The sequence below is a fragment of the Natrix helvetica genome (assembly GCF_964273705.1).
Source record: "Natrix helvetica genome assembly, chromosome: 1".
NCBI lineage: Eukaryota > Metazoa > Chordata > Lepidosauria > Squamata > Natricidae > Natrix > Natrix helvetica.
The window spans coordinates 168,064,524-168,086,237 of record NC_138548.1 but is presented as its reverse complement, the minus strand read 5'-3'; the positions used below and the strand labels follow the sequence as shown (position 1 = coordinate 168,086,237).

The 21,714-nt window shown below is 39.8% G+C and overlaps 1 protein-coding gene across 1 annotated transcript in view; it reads left to right on the top strand.

Moving 5' to 3' along the window:
• The window catches only part of TTN (titin), a 311,080-nt gene that overhangs the window by 240,249 nt on the left and 49,117 nt on the right, over positions 1 to 21,714 (top strand). The window contains exons 269-296 of the mRNA XM_081956298.1: positions 1,589 to 1,888; positions 2,004 to 2,306; positions 2,411 to 2,719; positions 2,801 to 3,082; positions 3,834 to 4,133; positions 5,622 to 5,915; positions 6,026 to 8,986; positions 9,079 to 9,399; positions 9,495 to 9,779; positions 9,886 to 10,185; positions 10,936 to 11,238; positions 12,403 to 12,678; positions 12,789 to 13,088; positions 13,187 to 13,489; positions 13,806 to 14,105; positions 14,201 to 14,488; positions 14,575 to 14,871; positions 14,959 to 15,261; positions 15,376 to 15,681; positions 17,003 to 17,290; positions 17,440 to 17,730; positions 17,847 to 18,134; positions 18,607 to 19,197; positions 19,292 to 19,396; positions 19,860 to 20,057; positions 20,325 to 20,621; positions 20,715 to 21,302; positions 21,397 to 21,699. Coding sequence (XP_081812424.1) covers positions 1,589 to 1,888; positions 2,004 to 2,306; positions 2,411 to 2,719; positions 2,801 to 3,082; positions 3,834 to 4,133; positions 5,622 to 5,915; positions 6,026 to 8,986; positions 9,079 to 9,399; positions 9,495 to 9,779; positions 9,886 to 10,185; positions 10,936 to 11,238; positions 12,403 to 12,678; positions 12,789 to 13,088; positions 13,187 to 13,489; positions 13,806 to 14,105; positions 14,201 to 14,488; positions 14,575 to 14,871; positions 14,959 to 15,261; positions 15,376 to 15,681; positions 17,003 to 17,290; positions 17,440 to 17,730; positions 17,847 to 18,134; positions 18,607 to 19,197; positions 19,292 to 19,396; positions 19,860 to 20,057; positions 20,325 to 20,621; positions 20,715 to 21,302; positions 21,397 to 21,699 — 11,280 coding nt within the window. The remainder of the gene's footprint in view (positions 1 to 1,588; positions 1,889 to 2,003; positions 2,307 to 2,410; positions 2,720 to 2,800; positions 3,083 to 3,833; positions 4,134 to 5,621; positions 5,916 to 6,025; positions 8,987 to 9,078; positions 9,400 to 9,494; positions 9,780 to 9,885; positions 10,186 to 10,935; positions 11,239 to 12,402; positions 12,679 to 12,788; positions 13,089 to 13,186; positions 13,490 to 13,805; positions 14,106 to 14,200; positions 14,489 to 14,574; positions 14,872 to 14,958; positions 15,262 to 15,375; positions 15,682 to 17,002; positions 17,291 to 17,439; positions 17,731 to 17,846; positions 18,135 to 18,606; positions 19,198 to 19,291; positions 19,397 to 19,859; positions 20,058 to 20,324; positions 20,622 to 20,714; positions 21,303 to 21,396; positions 21,700 to 21,714) is intronic.

Below are 21,714 nucleotides of genomic sequence, written 5' to 3'. Positions count from 1 at the left end.
AAACGCATATGAATTGTTTGCCCTAATGAAAGCAGGAGCCTCAAGCAAAGTTTCAAGAAAAATCCAGTTGCTTATTAGGCATGGATCAAGTGAAGCCAGCTCTGACTTCACTCAATTCGCACCTTGCCTCTGACCCATTTCCCCCTCCCCCAAGGTGTGTCATCAGTCACATTCCCCAATAAAGCAATTTTGTGGGTCATAGAAGTCATTCCCTCCGGCTGTTACTGGTTTCTGTGGAGATGGCCTTGACTAGGATGTGTTTTGTTTTGACTGAGGTGCAAATTCCTCAATGCAGCTGCGAGGCTTGATTCCCCATTCCCCTGCCTATGGCAACTCAGGAGCAGGTCAGAAAGCTTCACGAGTTGACATTGTTAATGTGTCCTTTGAATTATAGCATAGATTGGAAATATAAATTCCTGCTGATTTGAAAGATGAATTGACCATAAGGTGCCTCTGCCAATTGCTTCTTTTCATATTAAAAAGAGTCGCATTTTGGTGAGATGGGCAGCTATATAAAAATGAATGAATGAATGAATGAACAGTGCCTGAACTCAAAGGATGTGTGGGCACGACAGAGGATTTGGCAGAATACAGAACAAGGAAATCTGCTAATCTAACAATGTTGTCCTGATGAATTTTAACCAAATTAGACTTGGAAAATTGTGGGTCTTTTTCATATAATTAACAATGAGCTGCAGAAAGTTAAAAGCAGTATGTAAGAGGATGCTCATTCCAAATGGTATAGTGGCCACTTTAGAAACCAAGACGAATTACATTAACAGGATGGGACAGTTGGTCTAATACTTCTCAGTTATCTGATAATTAACTTATACACTAATTTATAGACTAAAATTAAAATATGTAAGAATAAGATTCTTGTGAAAAGAACCCTATCTCTGAATTTTTTTTCCTGGATTGGAAAGATTGAAGGCGCTGATTATACCGAGATTGTACAGAGAAATAGAATCACCTTATTTCAACAAAAAGTAATTCAAGTGTTTTGCAATGAGGCCATATGGTCTTTGGAGTAGAAATGTAGTCCACTGCCTGGCAGAGCAGTAAACAAGAGGATTCCTAAATGAGCAGGAGAAAACAGATTTTGAAATAGGTTTTACATCTAGAATATACAGATCAGAAAGTACTTACATTTTAGAAATTAATTCCTTCTTCATGCCTCTTTATCAGTTATTTTTTTAGTGCACCATTCCCCAATGGCTGCCCTCTAGATTCTGCAAGCAAGACTTAAGCAATGCAGAATTTACTTTATCCTAAATATTCTATCTGATTAATCCATGAGGTTACATATCTCAGCTCTAGTTCCCAAGTGATTGACTCTGCTTTTGTTAAAGTAGCAAAATACCGCTGATGTATACCCTGTTAAGAATAAATCAGGTTTGGTAAATTGAGAAAAGAATTACACATTTCATTTGCTAACATAAAGCAAATAGACAATATATTTAGCTTTATCAGTTGTCACACATGTTAGAAATTAGCACTGTATACCTTCTTTGAGCGTTGTCAAATCTGTGCATTTTTGTCTGAATTGTTTGTGTGTTTTTTACATTTATATTTGTATGCTTTTCATCAGACCGTCCTACACCTCCAGTGGGCCCTGTCATTTTTGATGAAGTACATAAAGACCACTTTGTTATTTCCTGGAAACCTTCCTTGGATGATGGTGGCAGTCCAATTACAAATTATATTATTGAGAAGAAAGATGCTCACAGAGATCTCTGGATGCCAGTTACATCAGCAAGTGTCAAAACAACATGCAAAGTTCCTAAATTACTGGAAGGAAGAGACTATGTTGTCCGAATTTATGCTGAAAATCTGTATGGCATAAGCGATCCACTGATATCTGATGAAATGAAGGCCAAGGATCGTTTTAGTATGTCACCTATTTTCTAATCTATTTTAATTACTTACCTGCCACAGTCTTACGTCATAATTCATATACCTATTGTTCTATAAATGAGTTTAAAAAGTAATATGTTTTTTTTCAGGTGTTCCTGATGCACCAGAGCAGCCAATTGTTAAGAATGTCACCAAAGATTCTGCATTAGTTACCTGGAACAGACCACGTGATGGAGGGAAACCAATAACCAAGTATATCCTTGAAAAGAAGGAAACCATGTCTAATCGATGGGCGAAAGTTACACAAGAACCTATTTATCCAGATACCCAGTTTAGGGTACCTGATCTCCTTGAAGGATGTGAATATGAATTCCGGGTTGCAGCAGAAAATGAAATTGGTATTGGTGACCCAAGCCCCCCATCAAAACCAATCTTTGCTAAAGATCCAATTGGTATGTTTTAAAACACTTCCTTACCTGCTCTTCTCTGAATCAGCATTTTCAGACAAATATTTTCTCTTCTCATGACTGCTGTTTGCTTTCTTTTTTTAAAACAGTTAAGCCAAGTCCTCCGATTAATCCAGAAGCGGTGGATAAAACTAAAAGTTCAGTGGATTTGTCCTGGCAACCACCACGTCACGATGGAGGAGGGAAGATTATAGGCTACCTTGTTGAATACCAAAAGGTTGGAGATGAGGAATGGAAGAAAGCCAATTTTACTGCTGATTCTTGCCCTGATACTAAATATAGTGTAACTGGCCTCACCGAAGGTACTAAATATAAATTCAGAGTCCTGGCAGTTAACGCAGCAGGTGAATCAGAGCCAGCCTATGTCCGTGATCCAGTGGAAGTCAAGGACAGACTTGGTAAGCAGAACGTTAAATTTTATTCATTTTAAATGAATACATGACATGGATGCTTTCTGAATGTAAAAACCTCTTTTGCAGAGCCTCCAGAGTTAATCTTGGATGCTAACATGGCACGGGAACAACATATTAAAGTTGGAACTACACTGAGACTCAGTGCTATCATTAAAGGAATTCCATTCCCAAAAGTGACTTGGAAGAAAGAAGATAAGGAAGTCTCTACAAAAGCAGATATTGAAGTTACAGGTGTTGGTAGCAAACTGGAGATACGTAACGCTGCCCATGAAGATGGAGGAATTTACTCCCTGACGGTGGAGAATCCTCTTGGATCAAAGACCGTTTCAGTAAAAGTCGTCGTGCTAGGTAATTGTGCTAATATGATTTTCAATTGTCATTGGTAAATAAGATAAGGAGCAGGAGCAAGTAGTGAAAGAGCAAAGAATATTGACTCTTTCCGTCTCATTTTCATATCCCTTTGCAAATTTGGGGATGAAAAGTTCACAGGGCTATTCAGTTACCTCTGTTAGCCTAGGTCAGTGATGCCTAATCTTTTATGGACCGAATGCCCAAAGTGCGTGCACGTGCCCAAACCCCCAAAATGCAATGCACATCCACCCTCCCATGTATGTACCCACCCCATGCATGCATGTGTGGCACCACACATGCGCCCTGACTCCGTGCATCTACATGCAGTTATCTGCATGTGCCCCATCCCTATACACATGCATGCATGGCCTCCCACACCAGCCCTGCCCCTCATGCATGTGTGTAGCCCACCCGCATGCATCCCATGCATGTGTGTGTGCCCCCTACACACACACACACACACATAACCCTACACACGGCCCATGCCCCCGCGCATGCACAGCAGAGACCCGATGGCCAGTTGGCCGGTGGGAGGCAGATGTGCATGTGCAATGGAGCTGAACTGGGGCAACGACTCGCATGCCCACAGAGAGGCCGCTGCATGCCATCTGTGGCACGCGTGCCATAGATTCGCCATCACGGGCCTAGGTGGCCTTTTTTTTTATTTAAAGGAGTAATGACAGATATTATTAAATCTATCAAATGAATTTCAATGAATCATTGTTGCTTATTAATATTTTTTTTCCAGATAAACCTGGGCCTCCTAGGGACTTTCAAGTGAGTGAAGTTAGAAAAGATTCTTGTTACCTAACTTGGAAGGAACCTGAGGACAATGGTGGCTCCGTCATTACCAACTATGTCGTGGAAAGGAAGGATGTTGCTGCTGCTCAGTGGTTAGCAATATCCTCCTCTTCTAAGAAACACAGTCTGTTGGCTAAATACCTTATGGAAGGCACTCAGTATCTCTTCCGTGTTGCTGCTGAGAATCAGTACGGACGAGGACCTTTTGTTGAAACTCTCAAGCCAATTAAAGCTATGGATCCACTTTGTAAGCCTACTTCAGTTGTTATTATTATTATTTTGTTCATAAAAAATGCTGGTTATGCAATAATATTAATCCATAGTATGTAATACGCATCTTCATATTAGCACAGACCTATGGAGTAGCTGGACTCACTGAGTCTAATCCCCTTGCAGGAATCCAGATAAAAGCACATGGCTATCCATACTCTGCTATAACACATCCGGTAAAAAAGAGAGCTCACTACATTCCTAAATAATTGGCTCCAGCCAAACATCTCATACCATCAGCCAAAATATAACTTCCCGCAATTTAAGAGCCTTGATCTATATCCTACATTCTGATATGATAGAGAACAGGATTTGACTTTCTCCTAAGTCAGGGCTGTCAAACTTCCAGCCTGTGGGCCAGATACGTCACATGCTGGCCATGCCCACACCTGGTTTGGTGAAGGGAAAAAAGTCCTGATGCATCACATGACATCACGGTGACAACGTGAGTTTAACACCCCTGTTCTAAATCACCCACTTTTGCTATCTGATAGTCCCATTTCTCCTCAAACTTCTTAATGATAAACATGCCCAGTTTTTTTAAAAAAAATTTCCTCATAAAGCTTATTTTTAATTCCATAAAAACCTCCTCATAAAGCTTTATTTGTTTATTTATGTGTTTATTTTGCCTTTCTTTCCATCTATTCCAGTTTCTCCAGCACTTTCTTAAAGACCTATGTCCTGAACTGGACATGGCACTTGAAATATAATCTGACCAATGTAGAATGTAATACAGGGGTGTCCAAACTTTTTGCGAGGAGGGCCAGATTTCGTGAGGTGAAAATGTGTGGGGCCGATCATTCAGCCTGACATTCTTTGAACCCTTAACATTAAATGCGAATTAACTACCGTATTTTTCGGAGTATAAGACGCACCAAGATTTTGAAGAGGCAAATTAAAAAAAAAGTTTTTGCACTCTCCCACGAAAATGGGCCTTTTTTTTAAAAGGGCACGAATAGCCTTTAAGAGGCTTCTAGAGTGCTCCTGGGGGCTGGGGGGCGGGGCAAAGTTGAGCAAAAAATGGCCCGTTTTTTGCTCATTTATGCCCTCCACAGCCCCCAGGAGCACTCTGAAAACCTCCTAAAGGCTATGCACAGCCATTTTGGTGAAGGGGGCAGAGTTTTGGGAGGCAAAAAATGCTGTATTCAGTGTATAAGATGCACCCAGATTTTTAGCCTCTTTTTTGAGGGGAAAAAGATGCATCTTTATACTTCAAAAAATACAGTATTTTATGAAAGACTAAACAAATAACTCCAGTGGGGAGAAGAGGCTGCGGGCCGCTTGAAATTTGAAAAAGGGCCACATTTGGCCCCCGGGCCGCACTTTGGACATGCCTGATGTAATAGATTTAGAAAATACACCTTTACGGATGACCTATCAATTTTCATGTTTAACAAAAGTTACCTGCATGTTTTTATATGTTTAAAAGCAGAAATATGATTTTACTGTCTTCTTGTGTTATAAGATCCACCTGGACCACCGAAGAATTTACATCATGTAGATATTGACAAGACAGAGGTATCTCTTGCTTGGAATTGGCCTGATCGCGATGGTGGTGCTGAAATAACTGGATTTTTGGTGGAATACCAAGAAGAAGGAACAGAGGACTGGACGAAATTCAAGACGGTCCCAGTGCCAGAATGTGTTGTTACAGGCTTGCAACAAGGAAAGATTTACAAATTCCGTGTGAAAGCCCAAAATATTGTGGGTCTTAGTCTTCCAGACACAACTATACCCATTGAGTGCCAAGAAAAGATAGGTAATTTCTAGTTTTATGGATGTCATACATCCTATTAGTAATTATTGCCTATTTTAATTACTAATATAAACCACATGGTAACATTTTTTTCTTTTTTTATTTTATTTCAGTGCCTCCATCTGTTGAGCTAGATGTGAAATTAATAGAAGGGCTTGTTGTCAAGGCTGGCAGCGCAGTAAGATTCCCTGCGATCATGAGAGGAATACCCATTCCCACTGCAAAGTGGGTCACTGATGATACTGAAATCAAATCAGAAGGCAATTACAAAATTGATACTGACAACTATTCAACGGTTCTTACTATTAAAAGTTGTACAAGAAAAGATACTGGAGAATATTTACTCACAGTATCCAATCTAGCTGGAAGCAAAACTGTAGCTGTTCATTTAACCGTCTTGGATGTTCCTGGTCCTCCTACTGGCCCGATTGATATTGTAGAAGTCGCTGCAGATCACATGATTATTGCTTGGCGGCCTCCTAAAGATGATGGTGGAAGTCCTGTAACTAATTACATTGTTGAAAAGCGAGAGTCAAAGAAAGAAACCTGGGGAATGGTCTGCTCATCCCTTGGTCAAACAAGACTTAAAATTCCACGGCTACAGAAGGGTGCTGAATACATCTTCCGAGTTCGTGCAGAGAACAAGATAGGCATTGGTCCACCTCTTGATTCTCAACCAACAGTTGCTAAGGCTATGTTTGATCCACCATCTCCTCCTGGTAAACCAACAGTTCATGATATTACTGAAAACGCTGCAACGGTAAATTGGACTATACCGAAGTCTGATGGAGGAAGTCCAATAACTGGATATATTCTTGAACGACGTGAAATTTCTGGCAAATGGATACGAGTAAATAAATCACCAGTACTTGATCTGAAGTTCAGAGCTACAGGCCTTTATGAGGGCAACACATACGAATTCCGTGTTTTTGCAGAGAATAGTGTTGGCCTAAGCAAACCATCTCCAGTTTCGGACCCAATAAAAGCAACACGTCCTCTTTCACCTCCCGGGCCTCCAATTAATCCAAAGCTCAAAGATAAGACCAGAGAAACAGCTGAACTGGTATGGACAAAACCACTCAAAGATGGTGGTAGCCCTATATTGGGATATGTCGTAGAATGCCAGAAAAGTGGAACAACTCAATGGAATAGAATTAATAAAGATGATCTTATTAGACCATGTGCCTTTACAGTACCTGGGCTCATTGAAGGAAATGAATATAGATTCCGTATCAAAGCTGCAAATATTGTTGGAGAGGGAGAACCTAGAGAATTGCCTGAAACAGTTCTTGCTAGAGACATTCTGACTCCTCCAGAGCTAGAACTGGATGTGACCTGCCGTGATGTCATTACAGTTAGAGTAGGCCAAACAATAAAGATCCTAGGCAGAGTGAAAGGTAGACCAGAGCCTGACATAACATGGTCAAAAGAAGGCAAAATACTGACAAAAGATAAGCGCACTGACATAATTCAAGAAGTTCCACGCATAGAGCTACAAATTAAAGCATCTACAAGAGCAGACCACGGCAAGTACATTATTTCAGCTAAAAACAGCAGTGGACATGCCCAAGCATCAGCCATTGTTAATGTACTTGACAGACCTGGACCTTGTAGGAACCTGAAAATAAGCTATGTCACTAAGGATTCTTGTATGATCTCTTTTGAGAATCCAGAAGATAATGGTGGCTCCGAAATTACAAATTATATAGTAGAATATCGCCAACCAAATCAGAAAGGTTGGTCAATAGTCTCTTCTGATCTTACTAAGAGGATGGTAAAAGCACATCTCATAGAAAATCATGAGTATTTCTTCCGTGTTTGTGCAGAAAATAAAGTAGGTCCAGGCCCAGTTGTCGAGACCAAGACTCCAATCCTTGCCATTAATCCAATTGATAGGCCAGGTGAGCCTGAAAATCTTCATATTGCAGAAACAGGAAAGACATTTGTGCATCTGAAATGGAGAAGGCCAGACTATGATGGTGGTAGTCCCAATTTATCTTATCACGTTGAGCGAAAACTGAAGGATTCAGATGAATGGGAAAGAGTACACAAAGGCAGCATTAAGGAAACACAGTATATGGTTGACAAATGTGTTGAAAATAAAATTTATCAGTTCAGAGTTCAAACTAAGAATGAAGGGGGAGAAAGCGATTGGGTAAAAACAAGTGAAGTTGTTGTTAAAGAAGAAATACAAAAGCCAGTACTTAATTTGAAATTGACGGGAGTACTTACTGTGAAAGCTGGTGAACCCATTAAAATTGAAGCAGGGCTTAAAGGCAAGCCAGAGCCAGAGGTTTCTTGGTCAAAGGATACTGAAGATTTATCCAAATCTCCCAGGGTCAAAATTGAAACAACTTCAAATTCATCTAAGTTGCTTCTTGCAAAATCGAGACGTACTGATGGCGGTAAATATGTTATAACAGCCACTAATCCTGCTGGTAGCTTTGTAGCGTATGCTACTGTAAATGTTTTGGACAAACCAGGACCAGTAAGAAATCTCAAAGTCTCTGATATTTCAACTGACAGATGTAAAGTCAGCTGGGATCCACCCGAAGATGATGGTGGTTGTGAAATACAGAACTACATCATAGAGAAATGTGAAAGCAAGCGTATGATCTGGACCACATATTCCTCTTCAGTGATAATGGACTCTGTGCAAGTATCACATCTTATAGAAGGGAATGAATATATCTTTAGGGTTCGTGCAGAAAACAAAATGGGCACTGGTCCACCAACAGAGACTAAGCCAATTATAGCCAAAACAAAATATGATAGACCTGGCCGTCCCGATCCTCCAGAGATCACAAGAGTCAGCAAAGATGAGATGACTGTAGTTTGGAATCCGCCAGAATATGATGGTGGAAAGTCAATCACAGGGTATATCCTAGAGAAAAAGGAGAAGAGGTCACTAAGATGGGTTCCTGTTACCAAAACTGCAATTCCAGAAAGACGCAAGAAAGTTACAGATCTTATTCCTGGATATGAATACCAATTCCGTGTGAAGGCAGAAAATGAAATTGGAATTGGTGAACCAAGTTTCCCCTCAAGGCCAGCAGTAGCAAAAGACCCAATAGGTAATGATCTTTCATGTAACATTGAATTAACATTTGAATATTCTGTTTAACCCACTGAATCGCTTATTGTTGTATTTTGATATATTTTACAGAACCACCTGGTCCTCCCATCAATCTTAAGGTTGTTGATAGCACAAAGACGTCTATTACACTTGGCTGGGGAAAGCCACTTTATGATGGTGGTGCTCCAATTATTGGTTATGTGGTAGAAATGAGGCCAAAAACTGAAAAAGCTGGTCCCGATGAAGGATGGAAAAGATGCAATGTTGCAGCGCAAGTCATTCATACAGAATTTACTGTGGCGAGTCTGGATGAGAAAGAACTATATGAGTTCCGTGTTTCTGCCCAAAATCAGGTTGGCATTGGTCCTCCAGCTGATTTGAAAGAAGCTGTTTCTCCAAAAGAAATACTTGGTAATTTTCCCAATCAACCATTACATTATGTGTTACTGATTTTCTACTTTGCTGGGTACTTTCACAAACAACACTCTTTTACTTTTACTTTTCAGAATCCCCAGAGATAGATTTGGATGCTAGCCTGAGGAAATTACTCATAGTCAGAGCTGGATGCCCCATCAGACTCTTTGCTATTGTTAGAGGACGACCAGCACCTAAAGTCACCTGGAGGAGAGTTGGAATTGATAATGTGATCAGAAAGGGCCAGGTTGACTTGGTTGACACAATGTCCTTCTGTGTCATTCCTAATTCAACTCGAGATGACTCCGGCAAATACTCTTTGACCGTTGTTAACCCTGCTGGAGAAAAAGCAGTGTTTGTCAATGTCCGCGTTCTTGGTAAGTACCAGGGATAATCAGGGATAGTAATCTGCTGCCTTGTTTGGTTTAACAAACTGCTGAAGATTGGTTAATGCTGTACCTATACCCTTTCTTTTCTTCATAGATACTCCTGGACCTGTTGCAGACTTCAAGGTCTCTGATGTCACTAAAACAACATGCCAGCTTTCATGGACACCACCTGAGAATGACGGTGGTAGTCCTGTCACACACTACATTCTGGAAAAGCGTGAGGCTGATAGAAAAAGCTGGGGAACTCTTATTTCAGATATAAAGAAGACTAGTTTCAAAGTTGCTAATCTTGTGCCTGGTACCGAATACTTCTTCAGAGTAACTGCAGTCAATGAATATGGCCCAGGCGTTCCAACGGATACACCAAAGCCAACCATGGCAACAGATCCACTAAGTAAGTATTTATTAATGTAGCTATCTCCCCAACAAATTACAATACTGACATACCCACTAAAATAATAAGTATTTGAGCACAATACCATGTTTCCACAAAAATAGGACAGGGTCTTATTTTCTTTTGACCCCCAAAATAAGTGCTTGGCCTTATTTTCAGGGAGTTCTTATTATTTCTGAGGTGCAGGAGGCAGCAAGCATGGTCACCTCATGGCTGCTGCTGTGTTGCAATATTTTCGGGGAAGGCTTATTTTCGGGGGAGGCTTATTTTAGCGCATGAGCTCAAAAGCCCGATTGGGCTTATTATCTGGAGATGTCTTAATTTGAGGAAAACAGGGTATATAAGTAGTACATTAAGTGAAAGCATATATTAACAATATTTAGAAGTCTATTTTACTATGATTATTAGAATCATCATGATGAATTTCACGCATTAAAACAATTTTAAAAATACTGGATTGCTTACATAATGTATATACTATCCAGTAGCCCTACAAAGGTAAGAATGTAGAGTAGAAGCCCAGGACTCAACAGAAGAGTCCAAATATACACTACTACAGAGTTTTAAAATCACTTTCTTGCAACTTATTTATTCGGTAGAAAGTTGAACTGGATTAAATTGTTAAAAAATTTAAAGAATATGGTAATTAGCCATAAGAAGTTGCAATGTTTTAGAAACTATTCGATTCAAACAACTGCTGCTTAGAATGTTTATATTTTCCTTTTTATTTTTCCCTGTTTTATTTTTAAGGCCCGCCTGATCCTCCGAGGAAACTTGAAGTGACTGAAATTACCAAGCACAGTGCTACATTGGGATGGCTGCCACCACTGCGTGACGGTGGTTCCAAAATTGATGGCTACATTATTTCATATCAACAAGAAGGGCAAGCTGATGATCACTGGACCCAGTACTCTGTTGTAAAAGATCTTCACATTGTTGTTGCTGGCCTAAAAGAAGGGAAGAAATATAAATTTAGAGTGGCTGCCAGAAATGCTGTTGGAGTAAGTTTACCAAAAGAAACAGAAGGCATGTTTGAAGTCAAAGAACAACTCAGTAAGTAATTATGGTCAAATATTTTTATTGATATCTTTTGTTGAAACCATTTTATAGGGCAACAAGCTTACTAACGCAACTATGGTGGCTAATAAGGTTTTTAAAAACAGTATAAAAATATTTAGCACAATCAATTAAAAACATACAAGTGGCTGGCAAAGAATCCCTGCACGAGGATTGTGGGCTCAATTGCTCTCCTGAGACACAAGACTGGGAAAATAGCCAAATCTTTAAGGCTTTGCAAGTTATTGGGGCCAACCTAACCTCCGGTGATATGATATTCTAGAGGACAGGTACAGGTACAGAAAAGGCACGTTTCACTGGGTTCCACTATATCAGGAGTCCCCAATCCCCAAAATTGCACCCTGATTTTGGGTGCAAAATTGGGGGCCACAATACTAGGTGATAGCCTCTGATCGATGAGACCTGGAGCATAGCCCTCTTGCCTGACTTAATAAAAGAGGTAAAGATAATGAGAGTAGAGCATTCCTTTAATCACCCTGACCCCATATCATGCAGGGCTTTATAAGTAATAATCAGCACCTTGAATTGCACCCAAAAGCTAGACCAAGCTTGCAGAGCAAAGGTGTAGCAACAGCATAATGAGGTTTGCGTGCACAGTTCTATTTTGGATTCAACTGAAACTTCCAGATGTTCTTCAAGAAGAGCCCTCCGTATAGCTCATTGCTATACTCTGTTCAGAGGTGACCAAAACATGAGTGACTGTGTGTAGTGCCTCTTGATCCATGAAAAGGTACAGTTGCTACCTCCCTGCCTTGACTGCCACCTGATCTTTGAACAGGAACCATGAATCCAGAAGAATACCCAATTGTGTGCTGGTTCTGTCTAGAGTAGTATTACCCCACGCAGATTTAAAGATGGAAAATCATCCAGTGCAGGAAGCTCTAAAACCTGAAGTCACTTCATCTTGCTATGGTTGAGCTGAAGCCTGTTCATCTTCCATGCACCCAACATAGGTCACTCCTATTATCCAGATCATGAAAATTAGCAGGAGCATGAGATTTAGTTTTAAAAAGACCTTTTTGCTGACATCGGTTGAAGATTTTTTTCAGAATTACACATGTGAAATATAAAGTAACTGAGTTGTTCATTCATTTTATTTGCCTCGAATGACAGTTCTCCTTTGTTGAATTTTAATTGCAGTGCCACCTAAAATCCTGATGCCAGATCATATCAGTCTAAAAGCTGGACAGAAACTCAGAATTGAGGCACATGTTTACGGGAAACCTCAACCAACCTGTAAATGGATGAAAGCAGACCAAGATGTGCTTACTTCTAGTCGCCTGGCAGTGCATAAAGCAGAGAGCACTTCGGTTCTTATTATTAAAGATGTAACTAGGAAAGATAGTGATTATTACAGCCTCACAGCAGAAAACAGCTCCGGAGTAGCTACTCAGAAAATCAAAGTCATCGTCATGGGTATGCTTGATTTTCTTCTCTTGAGTTTGAGAAGTTCTTACATGATTACCTGTTATGTGTTTCTCAAAATGTATACTAATTTGTATCTATATTTTTGTATCTTTCTATAGATGTCCCTGGACCACCTCAGCCACCATTTGAAATTTCTGATATAGATGCTGACGCATGTAGTTTGTCATGGCACATCCCACTTGAAGATGGTGGTAGTAACATCACTAACTATGTGGTTGAGAAGTGTGATGTCAGTCGTGGTGATTGGATAACTGTAGTAGCTTCTGTCACGAAAACAAACTGCAGACTTGGAAAACTGACCCCTGGTCAGGAATATATGTTCCGTGTTCGGGCTGAAAACCGATTTGGCATCTCTGAGCCACTTCAATCTGATAAGATGGTTGCAAAGTTTCCATTTGGTATGTCTGACTGTCCATTTATACTGTTGTCCCCATCGGGATATTTCTGAAATACTGCTAGCATTATTTTTAAAAATCTATCTTCTGTTTTACTGCAGATGTTCCCAGTGAACCCAAAAATGCACATGTTACCAAAGTAAACAAGGATTGCATTTTTGTAGCATGGGATAAGCCAGACAGTGATGGAGGCAGTCCAATAACTGGCTATCTAATTGAACGTAAAGAAAGGAACAGTTTGCTGTGGGTCAAGGCCAATGATACCCTTGTGCGGTCCACAGAGTATCCATGTGCAAACCTAATTGAAGGGCTAGAATACACATTTAGAATCTACGCTCTGAACAAAGCAGGTGCAAGCAAGCCTAGCAAACCAACAGATTACGTGACTGCAAGAACACCAATTGGTAAGTTAAACATTTTGTATATATTTCGCTAGAGTACTAATATAAGTTGTTAGCATTCATGCTGAGTCTTGTTCCAAACATTTATAATATTAAATATATTCAAAACCTCAAAAGTTTCAAAAGGAGAGTCAAGCATATTTGTTCTACTCAATAGATTTTATGTTTTCTAGATCATGCCCACAGCTTGTTTTGTCTTTATTCTCTAGGTTTTATGAAGTTGTTAAAACAATGCAGTGTTAAATGGAGTCTGAACTACAGGGAGGCTAAAATAAGCAAGTTACATGGAAGCTAAACTATATCTCTTTCGTTATTTTAGATCCACCTGGTAAACCTGAAGTTATCGATGTGACGAAGAGTACTGTGTCTCTTGTCTGGGCAAGACCAAAACATGATGGCGGTAGCAAGATAATTGGATACTATGTTGAAGCCTGTAAGCTGCCAGGTGCTAAATGGGTCCGGTGCAATTCTATTCCCCATCAAATCCCTCAAGAAGAGTACACTGCAACTGATTTGGAGGAAAATGCTCAGTACCAATTCAGAGCAATAGCAAAAACAGCAGTAAACATTAGTGCGCCTTCTGAACCTTCAGATCCAATCACTGTTCAGGCGGAAAATGGTAAGGAATTTATTATCTAATATAAAAGCTAAGCTTCATACTTTTCACAGATAGTCTTCACCGCTCTTTCTTTCTTTCTTTTTTTAACTTTTCAGTACCACCAAAGATAGAGCTTGGGGTAGGTATGAAAGCCTTACTTGTAGCAAAGGCTGGAACCAATGTTTGCCTGGAAGCAAATGTCTATGGCAAACCTATGCCAACTATTACTTGGAAGAAAGAAGGGGAGCTTCTAAAACCAGTGGAAGGAATTAAGATCACCACCAAGAGAAACCTGTCTACCGTGGAGCTCTTCAGCGTCATTAGAAAGCAGACAGGAGATTATACTATTACTGCTGAGAATGCAAGTGGTTCCAAGTCGGCAACTATAAAGCTTAAAGTGTTAGGTAAGTTAAAGATGAATGAGAACTGGGCTATCCTGTTTAAATGTGATGGAACTAGAATTTCACTGTCAAACAATTGTGTTTTCCAGACAAACCTGGTCCTCCAGCTTCAGTGAAGATTACAAATATGTATGTAGATCGAGCCATGCTCTCTTGGGAACCTCCTCTTGAAGATGGAGGGTCAGACATTACAAATTACATTGTTGACAAACGTGAAACGAGTAGACCCAACTGGGCTCAAGTCACTGCGAATGTCCCAATCACGAGCTGCAGTGTTGAGAAGCTGATTGAAGGACACGAGTACCAATTCCGCATTTCTGCTGAGAACAAATACGGAGTAGGCGATCCGATCTTAACTGAAAATGCAGTGGCTAAGAACCCATATGGTAAGCACATCTTAGTAACTCCTTCAGTCCGATTGTTACGGAGTTATAGCTTAACAACTGCTTAAGTGCACTTCAATTTATTTTCAGATGTACCCGGGCCTTGTGATCCACCAATAATTAGTAACATAACAAAGGACTTCATGACTGTCAGCTGGAAAGCGCCTGCTGATGATGGTGGCTCCCCTATAACTGGATATATTGTTGAGAAACGTGAAACCAAAGCTATTAACTGGACGAAAGTGAATAGAAAGCCAGTCATTGAAAGAACAATAAAGGCTACTGGACTCCAAGAAGGAACAGAATACGAATATAGAGTAATTGCCTTCAATAAAGCTGGACCAGGCAAACCGAGTGGACCATCTAAGGCAGCATATGCTCGTGATCCTCAGTGTAAGTTGATAGGTGCACACAGGTGCATGCACGTGCCCACGCATTATTATTTTTTATTGCTAGGTCCAAATGTTTCTGCCATATTTATAAATGTGCTTTTGTTTTTATTCCCAGATCCTCCTGGGCCCCCGGCATTCCCAAAAGTTGTGGATAGTACACGTAGCTCTATCAGCCTGTCTTGGGGCAAACCAGCATATGATGGTGGAAGCCCCATTATTGGTTACCTCGTTGAAGTGAAACGAGTTGACACAGAAAACTGGGTCCGATGCAATTTGCCAAAGAATTTGCCTGATACGCATTATGTAGTAACCGGACTTACAGAGAACACAGAATATCAGTTCCGCATTTATGCGGTCAATAAGATTGGCTACAGTGACCCAAGTGATGTGCCCGATAAGCACCTTGCCAAGGATATTCTAAGTGAGTACTTTGAAAAAAACCTGAATTGGTAATTTTAATCCAGGACGAAAGGCTCAATCTGTGAATTCATGTGAACCTGTTATAGAAACCCTTGTCTTTCAGTTCCCAACAATGATAAAACAATCCACACCTCTCTGTTCCTAAAAATATTGTTAAACGTAAAACTCCCTACTTTTCATGCCAACCATAATAATATCGGTATTTTTGCTTACTGAAAACATTGTTTGCCCTTCTACTTTAAGAAAACTTTTTTCCCCTTTCTGAATGATACACAGAAGATATATTTCCAAGAAGCAGTTTGGACTAGTTGTTAAAAGACTAAGCTAAAAACCAGGAGACTGTGAGTTCTAGTCCCACATTAGGCATGAAAGCCAGCTGGATGATCTTGGGTCAATCTCTCTCAGCTAAACACACCTTAAGGATTGCTGTTGTGTGGAAAATAGGAAGAGGAAGAAGTATTAGCTAAGTTTGCCACCCCGAGTTATTTATAAAAATAATGAAGGTGGGATTTAAGAATAACAAAATACTTTTTTAGTATAAAACATAGTATTCATCATGGAAAATACCTAGACAGCAACACTATAGCATGTGTATATCCCAGTGGTTCCCAACCTTTTTTTGGCCTAAGCATTTTAAAAATCCTGATGCTCCCCTGTGACATATAATTCTTACATTACTCAAAAAGTGAACTCTATTAACGCGGAGGAAGGCTAAAAGACCGTTAACTTGGTTTAAGCAAGGTTCAAATTGCCCCCATTAAAGATCAAATTCCTCTCCTGTGGAATGTGGACCCCACATTGGGAACCACTGGTATATCCCAATTTGATTGGAAGCCTGGAGTGATGAGAGATATGCTTAATTCAAGATTCTGTACGGAAGGAAGGAAGAAATAGAATATAAAATAGCAATAGCACTTAGACTTATACTGCTATGGTGCTTTACAGCAGTGTCTCAACAGTTTACAAATGTCAGCATATTGCCCCAAACAATCTGGGTCCTCATTTTACTGACCTCAGAAGGATGGAAGGCTGAGTCAAGCTTGAGCCAATCAGGATTGAACTCCTGACTATGGGCAGAGTCAGCCTGCAATATTGCAGTTTAACCACTCGCCATATTGCGAGAAGCTTCTCTCTGCTTTGGTTAAATAGCATGCTGTCTGAAACTTTGAAGGGAAGTCTGAAAGACCTTTGAGAGTAATTTTCTCTTTGTACTTCCTAACCATCATTTTGCTATTTTTAATTCGCCTTACCTCATTCATTTTATATTTTCCAATCTTCGTTCAAACGGTTGATATATTTTTAATCTTCTATTTGAAATGCAGTTCCACCTGAAGGAGAACTTGATGCTGAATTGAGGAAAGTTCTAGTATTACGGGCTGGAGTCACAATGAGGATTTATGTGCCAGTAAGAGGACGACCATCTCCAAAGATTTTTTGGACTAAAGTGGATGCCAACATAAGAGACCGGCCAGGAATGGACATCAAAACAACTGATTTTGATACTTTCCTGCGTTGTGAAAATGTCAATAAATACGATGCTGGGAAATATGTCTTGCATTTAGAGAACAGCTGTGGCAAAAAGTCATATACCATTGTAGTCAAAGTGCTTGGTGAGTGCCAACTGTTTATCTGTCTAAACACATGCATCTTTTCAAAACCCAATAGTTCCTAAGTCACAAATTCTTCTGACTTTATATGCAAAAGCATTGTTTATTTTGGTCCATAATTGTCATTGTTGTGTTCGCTTGTTTTAATGCAGATACTCCTGGTCCCCCTATTAATCTGATTGTAAAAGAAGCATCTAAAGATTCTGCTTTTATCTCGTGGGAGCCTCCTCTAATAGATGGTGGCAGCCCAGTGACGAACTACGTGGTTGAAAAACGTGATGCAGAAAGAAAATCATGGTCTACGGTGGCTACCGAATGTCCAAAAACTAGTTTTAGGGTTTCTAACTTAGAAGAAGGCAAATCCTATTTCTTTAGAGTTTTTGCTGAAAATGAATATGGCATAGGTGACCCCTGTGAAACTCGCGATGCTGTCAAAGCTTCAGGTAAGATCATTCTTCTCTTCCTCAATTATTAAAAATCTCTTGTCTCTTAAAGTTTCCAATTTTATTTAGAGCCTTTTTTAATGTAAGTATATACATATATTTCTTGTTTCAATCAGAAACACCTGGGCCTGTTGTGGACTTAAAAGCTCCACAAGTCACAAAGTCATCCTGCAATTTAAATTGGAAAAAGCCTATAAGTGATGGCGGAAGTCGTATTAATGCATATATTGTTGAGCTCCTGACTGGTGAAAACCAGTGGCAAGAAGTTATGAGATCTATGAATCTTCACTATTCAACAAAAGACTTGAAAGAAGGAAAAGAATACCTTTTCAGAGTGAGAGCACAGAATGAAGCTGGGTACGGGACACCAAATGAAATTACCGTGCTGGCAAGGGATGATATTGGTGAGTAGATACCTACAGCCATTCGTTTATCATGCATATGGTGCTTGTGAGCCTTGTGTTTAGTGAAGAAAGGATCTTTCATGCCAATATGTTTTACAGCAAAAGTAACAAAACTATAGAGAATTCTTCCTTTTCACTTATTTATTGAAGAGCAATAGGGAGCAGTGTGGTGGCCTAGACGTGGAGCTCTCGCATCATAATCAGGAGGCTATGAGTTCGATCCTAGGTAACTGCAGATATTTCTCTCTCTAGGCACACAGAGAAAATATATACTGCAAGCTACAAATAGGCATCAGGAAGGGCATCTGGCCAGTAAACGCTTAGCTCCATTCAGTCACCCTGACTCCACCCCGATGTAAGGGATTGAAGGGTTGTTAAAAGAAATAAATAAATAAATAAAGAGCAAAAAGGAAGGGAAGTTATTCTATTGTCTGGACTGAACTTGTAATTATTTGCTTTCTTTGGTTTATAGTGGCACCTGATCTTGATTTAAGAGACCTCCCAGGCTTGTGCTATTTGGCTAGAGAAGGAAGCTCTTTCCGTCTGAAAATCCCAATTAAAGGGAAGCCGGTACCAACTGTGACATGGAAGAAAGGAGAAGACCTTCCTCTAACACAGACGGGAAGAGTTGCCTTTGAAGCGACAGCAGTGAACACTTCCCTCCTTGTTCGTGACTGCCATAAAGATGATGCTGGAAAATATACAATTACCCTGAAGAATGTTGCCGGTACTAAAGAAGGCACGATTTCTGTAAAAGTGGTTGGCAAACCTGGAATTCCAACCGGCCCTGTGAAATTTGAAGAAGTGACAGCCGATGCTATGACATTAAAATGGGGTCCTCCCAAAGATGATGGCGGGTCAGAAATCACGAACTACATCCTCGAAAAGAGAGACAATGTGAACAATAAATGGGTGACCTGTGCCTCGGCTGTGCAGAAAACCACCTTTAGAGTTACAAGACTTCATGAAGGCTCTGAATATTCCTTCAGAATCAGTGCTGAAAATAAATACGGTGTAGGTGAAGGTCTAATATCTGGATCTGTAATTGCAAGGCATCCATTTGGTAAGTAATGAAGTTGCTCTGTAGTCATTTATAGGCAGGGTGGCGCTTCCACTGCATCTTTGTGTGATTGAGTCTAATTTTTCACATTTCCTAGATGTTCCTGATGCGCCGCCACCACCCAAAATTGTTGAGGTTAGGCATGATTCTGCATCTCTGACATGGACCGACCCTAAGAAGACAGGTGGCTCACCAATAACAGGTATACCTTTTGAGATACATTTTACCTAAACTTTCCCCAAAGTTTAGTTCCCCAAAATACATTTTAATTAACTCACCTTTTCCCTCTTCATAGTTTTGAGCACACTAGGTAACTGAAAAAACCAAAATGCTGGCCATGGATAACAATAGTTCTTATTTATATTTAGAATGAAAAAAATATTTAATCAGATTTTGCATCATTTTAAATGTATTTATTTAAATGATTTTTAATGTAAATAAATGAATACAACTTGCAAATAACAACTTACCAGGTAATTTATGGTAATGAGACAGGTATTTTAGAGGAAAATGAGGAAAGTTTATCCAGAATTTTAGATGCAAATGGCTAAACTGCCTAAAGATTAGAAATGTAAAGGATGTTATAAGAAAAATACTGATTTTTATCAGTTCATTGGTACTTATACTATTACAATAATAAGCAATGTTCGTTTGTTTCTTGGTAGGCTACCACCTCGAATTCAAAGAAAGAAACAGCATTTTGTGGAAGCGAGCAAACAAGACTCCTCTAAGAATGAAAGACTTCAGAGTGACAGGACTAACTGAAGGCTTAGAATATGAATTCAGAGTAATGGCAATAAATCTAGCTGGGGTTGGGAAACCAAGTCTACCATCTGAACCAATTGTGGCTCTTGATCCAATTGGTAAGTTATTTTTTTTCATATCTTTCTCTCCCTGCCCCCTTCTTATCTGTCTATCATCTCTCTGTCTATCATCTCTCTATCATCCATCCATCCATCCATCCCTCCCTCCCTCCCTCCATCCATCCATCCATCCATCCATCCATCCATCCATCCATCCATCTATCTATCTATCTATCTATCTATCTATCTATCTATCTATCTCTTTCTCTAATTAGAAATGGTAATATCCATGTTGCTACTCCTGTACTCTGTTGCTATTATTTTCAGATCCTCCTGGGAAACCTGAAGTTATCAGCGTAACCCGAAACTCAGTAACTTTGGTCTGGACAGAACCAAAATATGATGGCGGACACAAATTAATTGGCTACATAGTAGAGAAACGTGACCTACCTTCCAAAACCTGGATGAAAGCAAATCATGTCAATGTTCCTGAATGTGCATTTACAGTAACTGACCTTTACGAAGGCTCAAAATATGACTTCAGAATTAGAGCAAAGAATACTGCTGGAGCCATTAGCCCACCATCTGAATCTACAGGAGCCATTACATGCAAGGATGAGTATGGTATGTTTTCCATATATACATATATATCACATCTTATTCAATTAATTTTAAAATGTTCTCATCCTCATTTCCTGAACTTTTTTTTTTTTACAGAGGCACCAACTATTGTTATTGATCCAACTATCAAGGATGGCCTAACTGTGAAAGCAGGAGACACCATTGCAATATCTGCTATAAGTATTCTAGGCAAACCACTTCCAACTTCAGTCTGGTCAAAAGCAGGAAAAGACTTTAAGCCTTTGGAGACTGTTCATATTGAATCAACGCCAACTTCTTCTACCCTTACTATCAAGTATGCTGCTAGAAAAGATTCCGGTGAATATACAATCACTGCAACTAATCCTTTTGGCACTAAACAAGAACATGTGCATGTGAAAGTCTTAGATGTACCAGGTCCCCCTGGACCAATTGAAGTCAGTAATGTCTCTGCTGAAAAAGCTACTCTCACATGGACGCCTCCTACAGAAGATGGTGGATCCCCAATCAAGTCTTATGTGCTTGAAAAGAGAGAAACTAGCCGGTTGCTATGGACTCAGGTTGCTGAAGACATTCAGTCTTGTAGACACGTTGTTTCTAAACTTATTCAAGGAAATGAATACCTATTCCGTGTCTCAGCTGTGAACCAGTATGGAAAAGGAGAACCATCTCAGTCAGAGCCAGTTAAAATGGTGGACAGATTTGGTAAGCAAAAGTGGCCAATAAGTTATATAATAAATTTACTGCAATCTGTATAAAAATGTTCATATTTTTCAACATCTTTTTTTTCTTTCCCTAGGCCCTCCTGGTCCTCCTGGCAAACCAGAAATATCAAATGTAACCAAAAATGCTGTGACAGTGAGCTGGAAGAGGCCAATAGATGATGGTGGCAGCGAGATAACAGGTTACCATCTGGAAAGAAGAGAAAAGAAAGGTGTGAGATGGATTAGAGTTTCAAAGAAACCGGTGTCAGATCTTAGATGCAAAGTAACTGGACTACTAGAAGGAAATGAATACGAATTCCGTGTCAGCGCAGAAAACAGAGCAGGAATTGGACCACCAAGTGATATTTCTCAACCAGTCCTAACAAAAGATGCTGCATGTTAGTATAATCCTT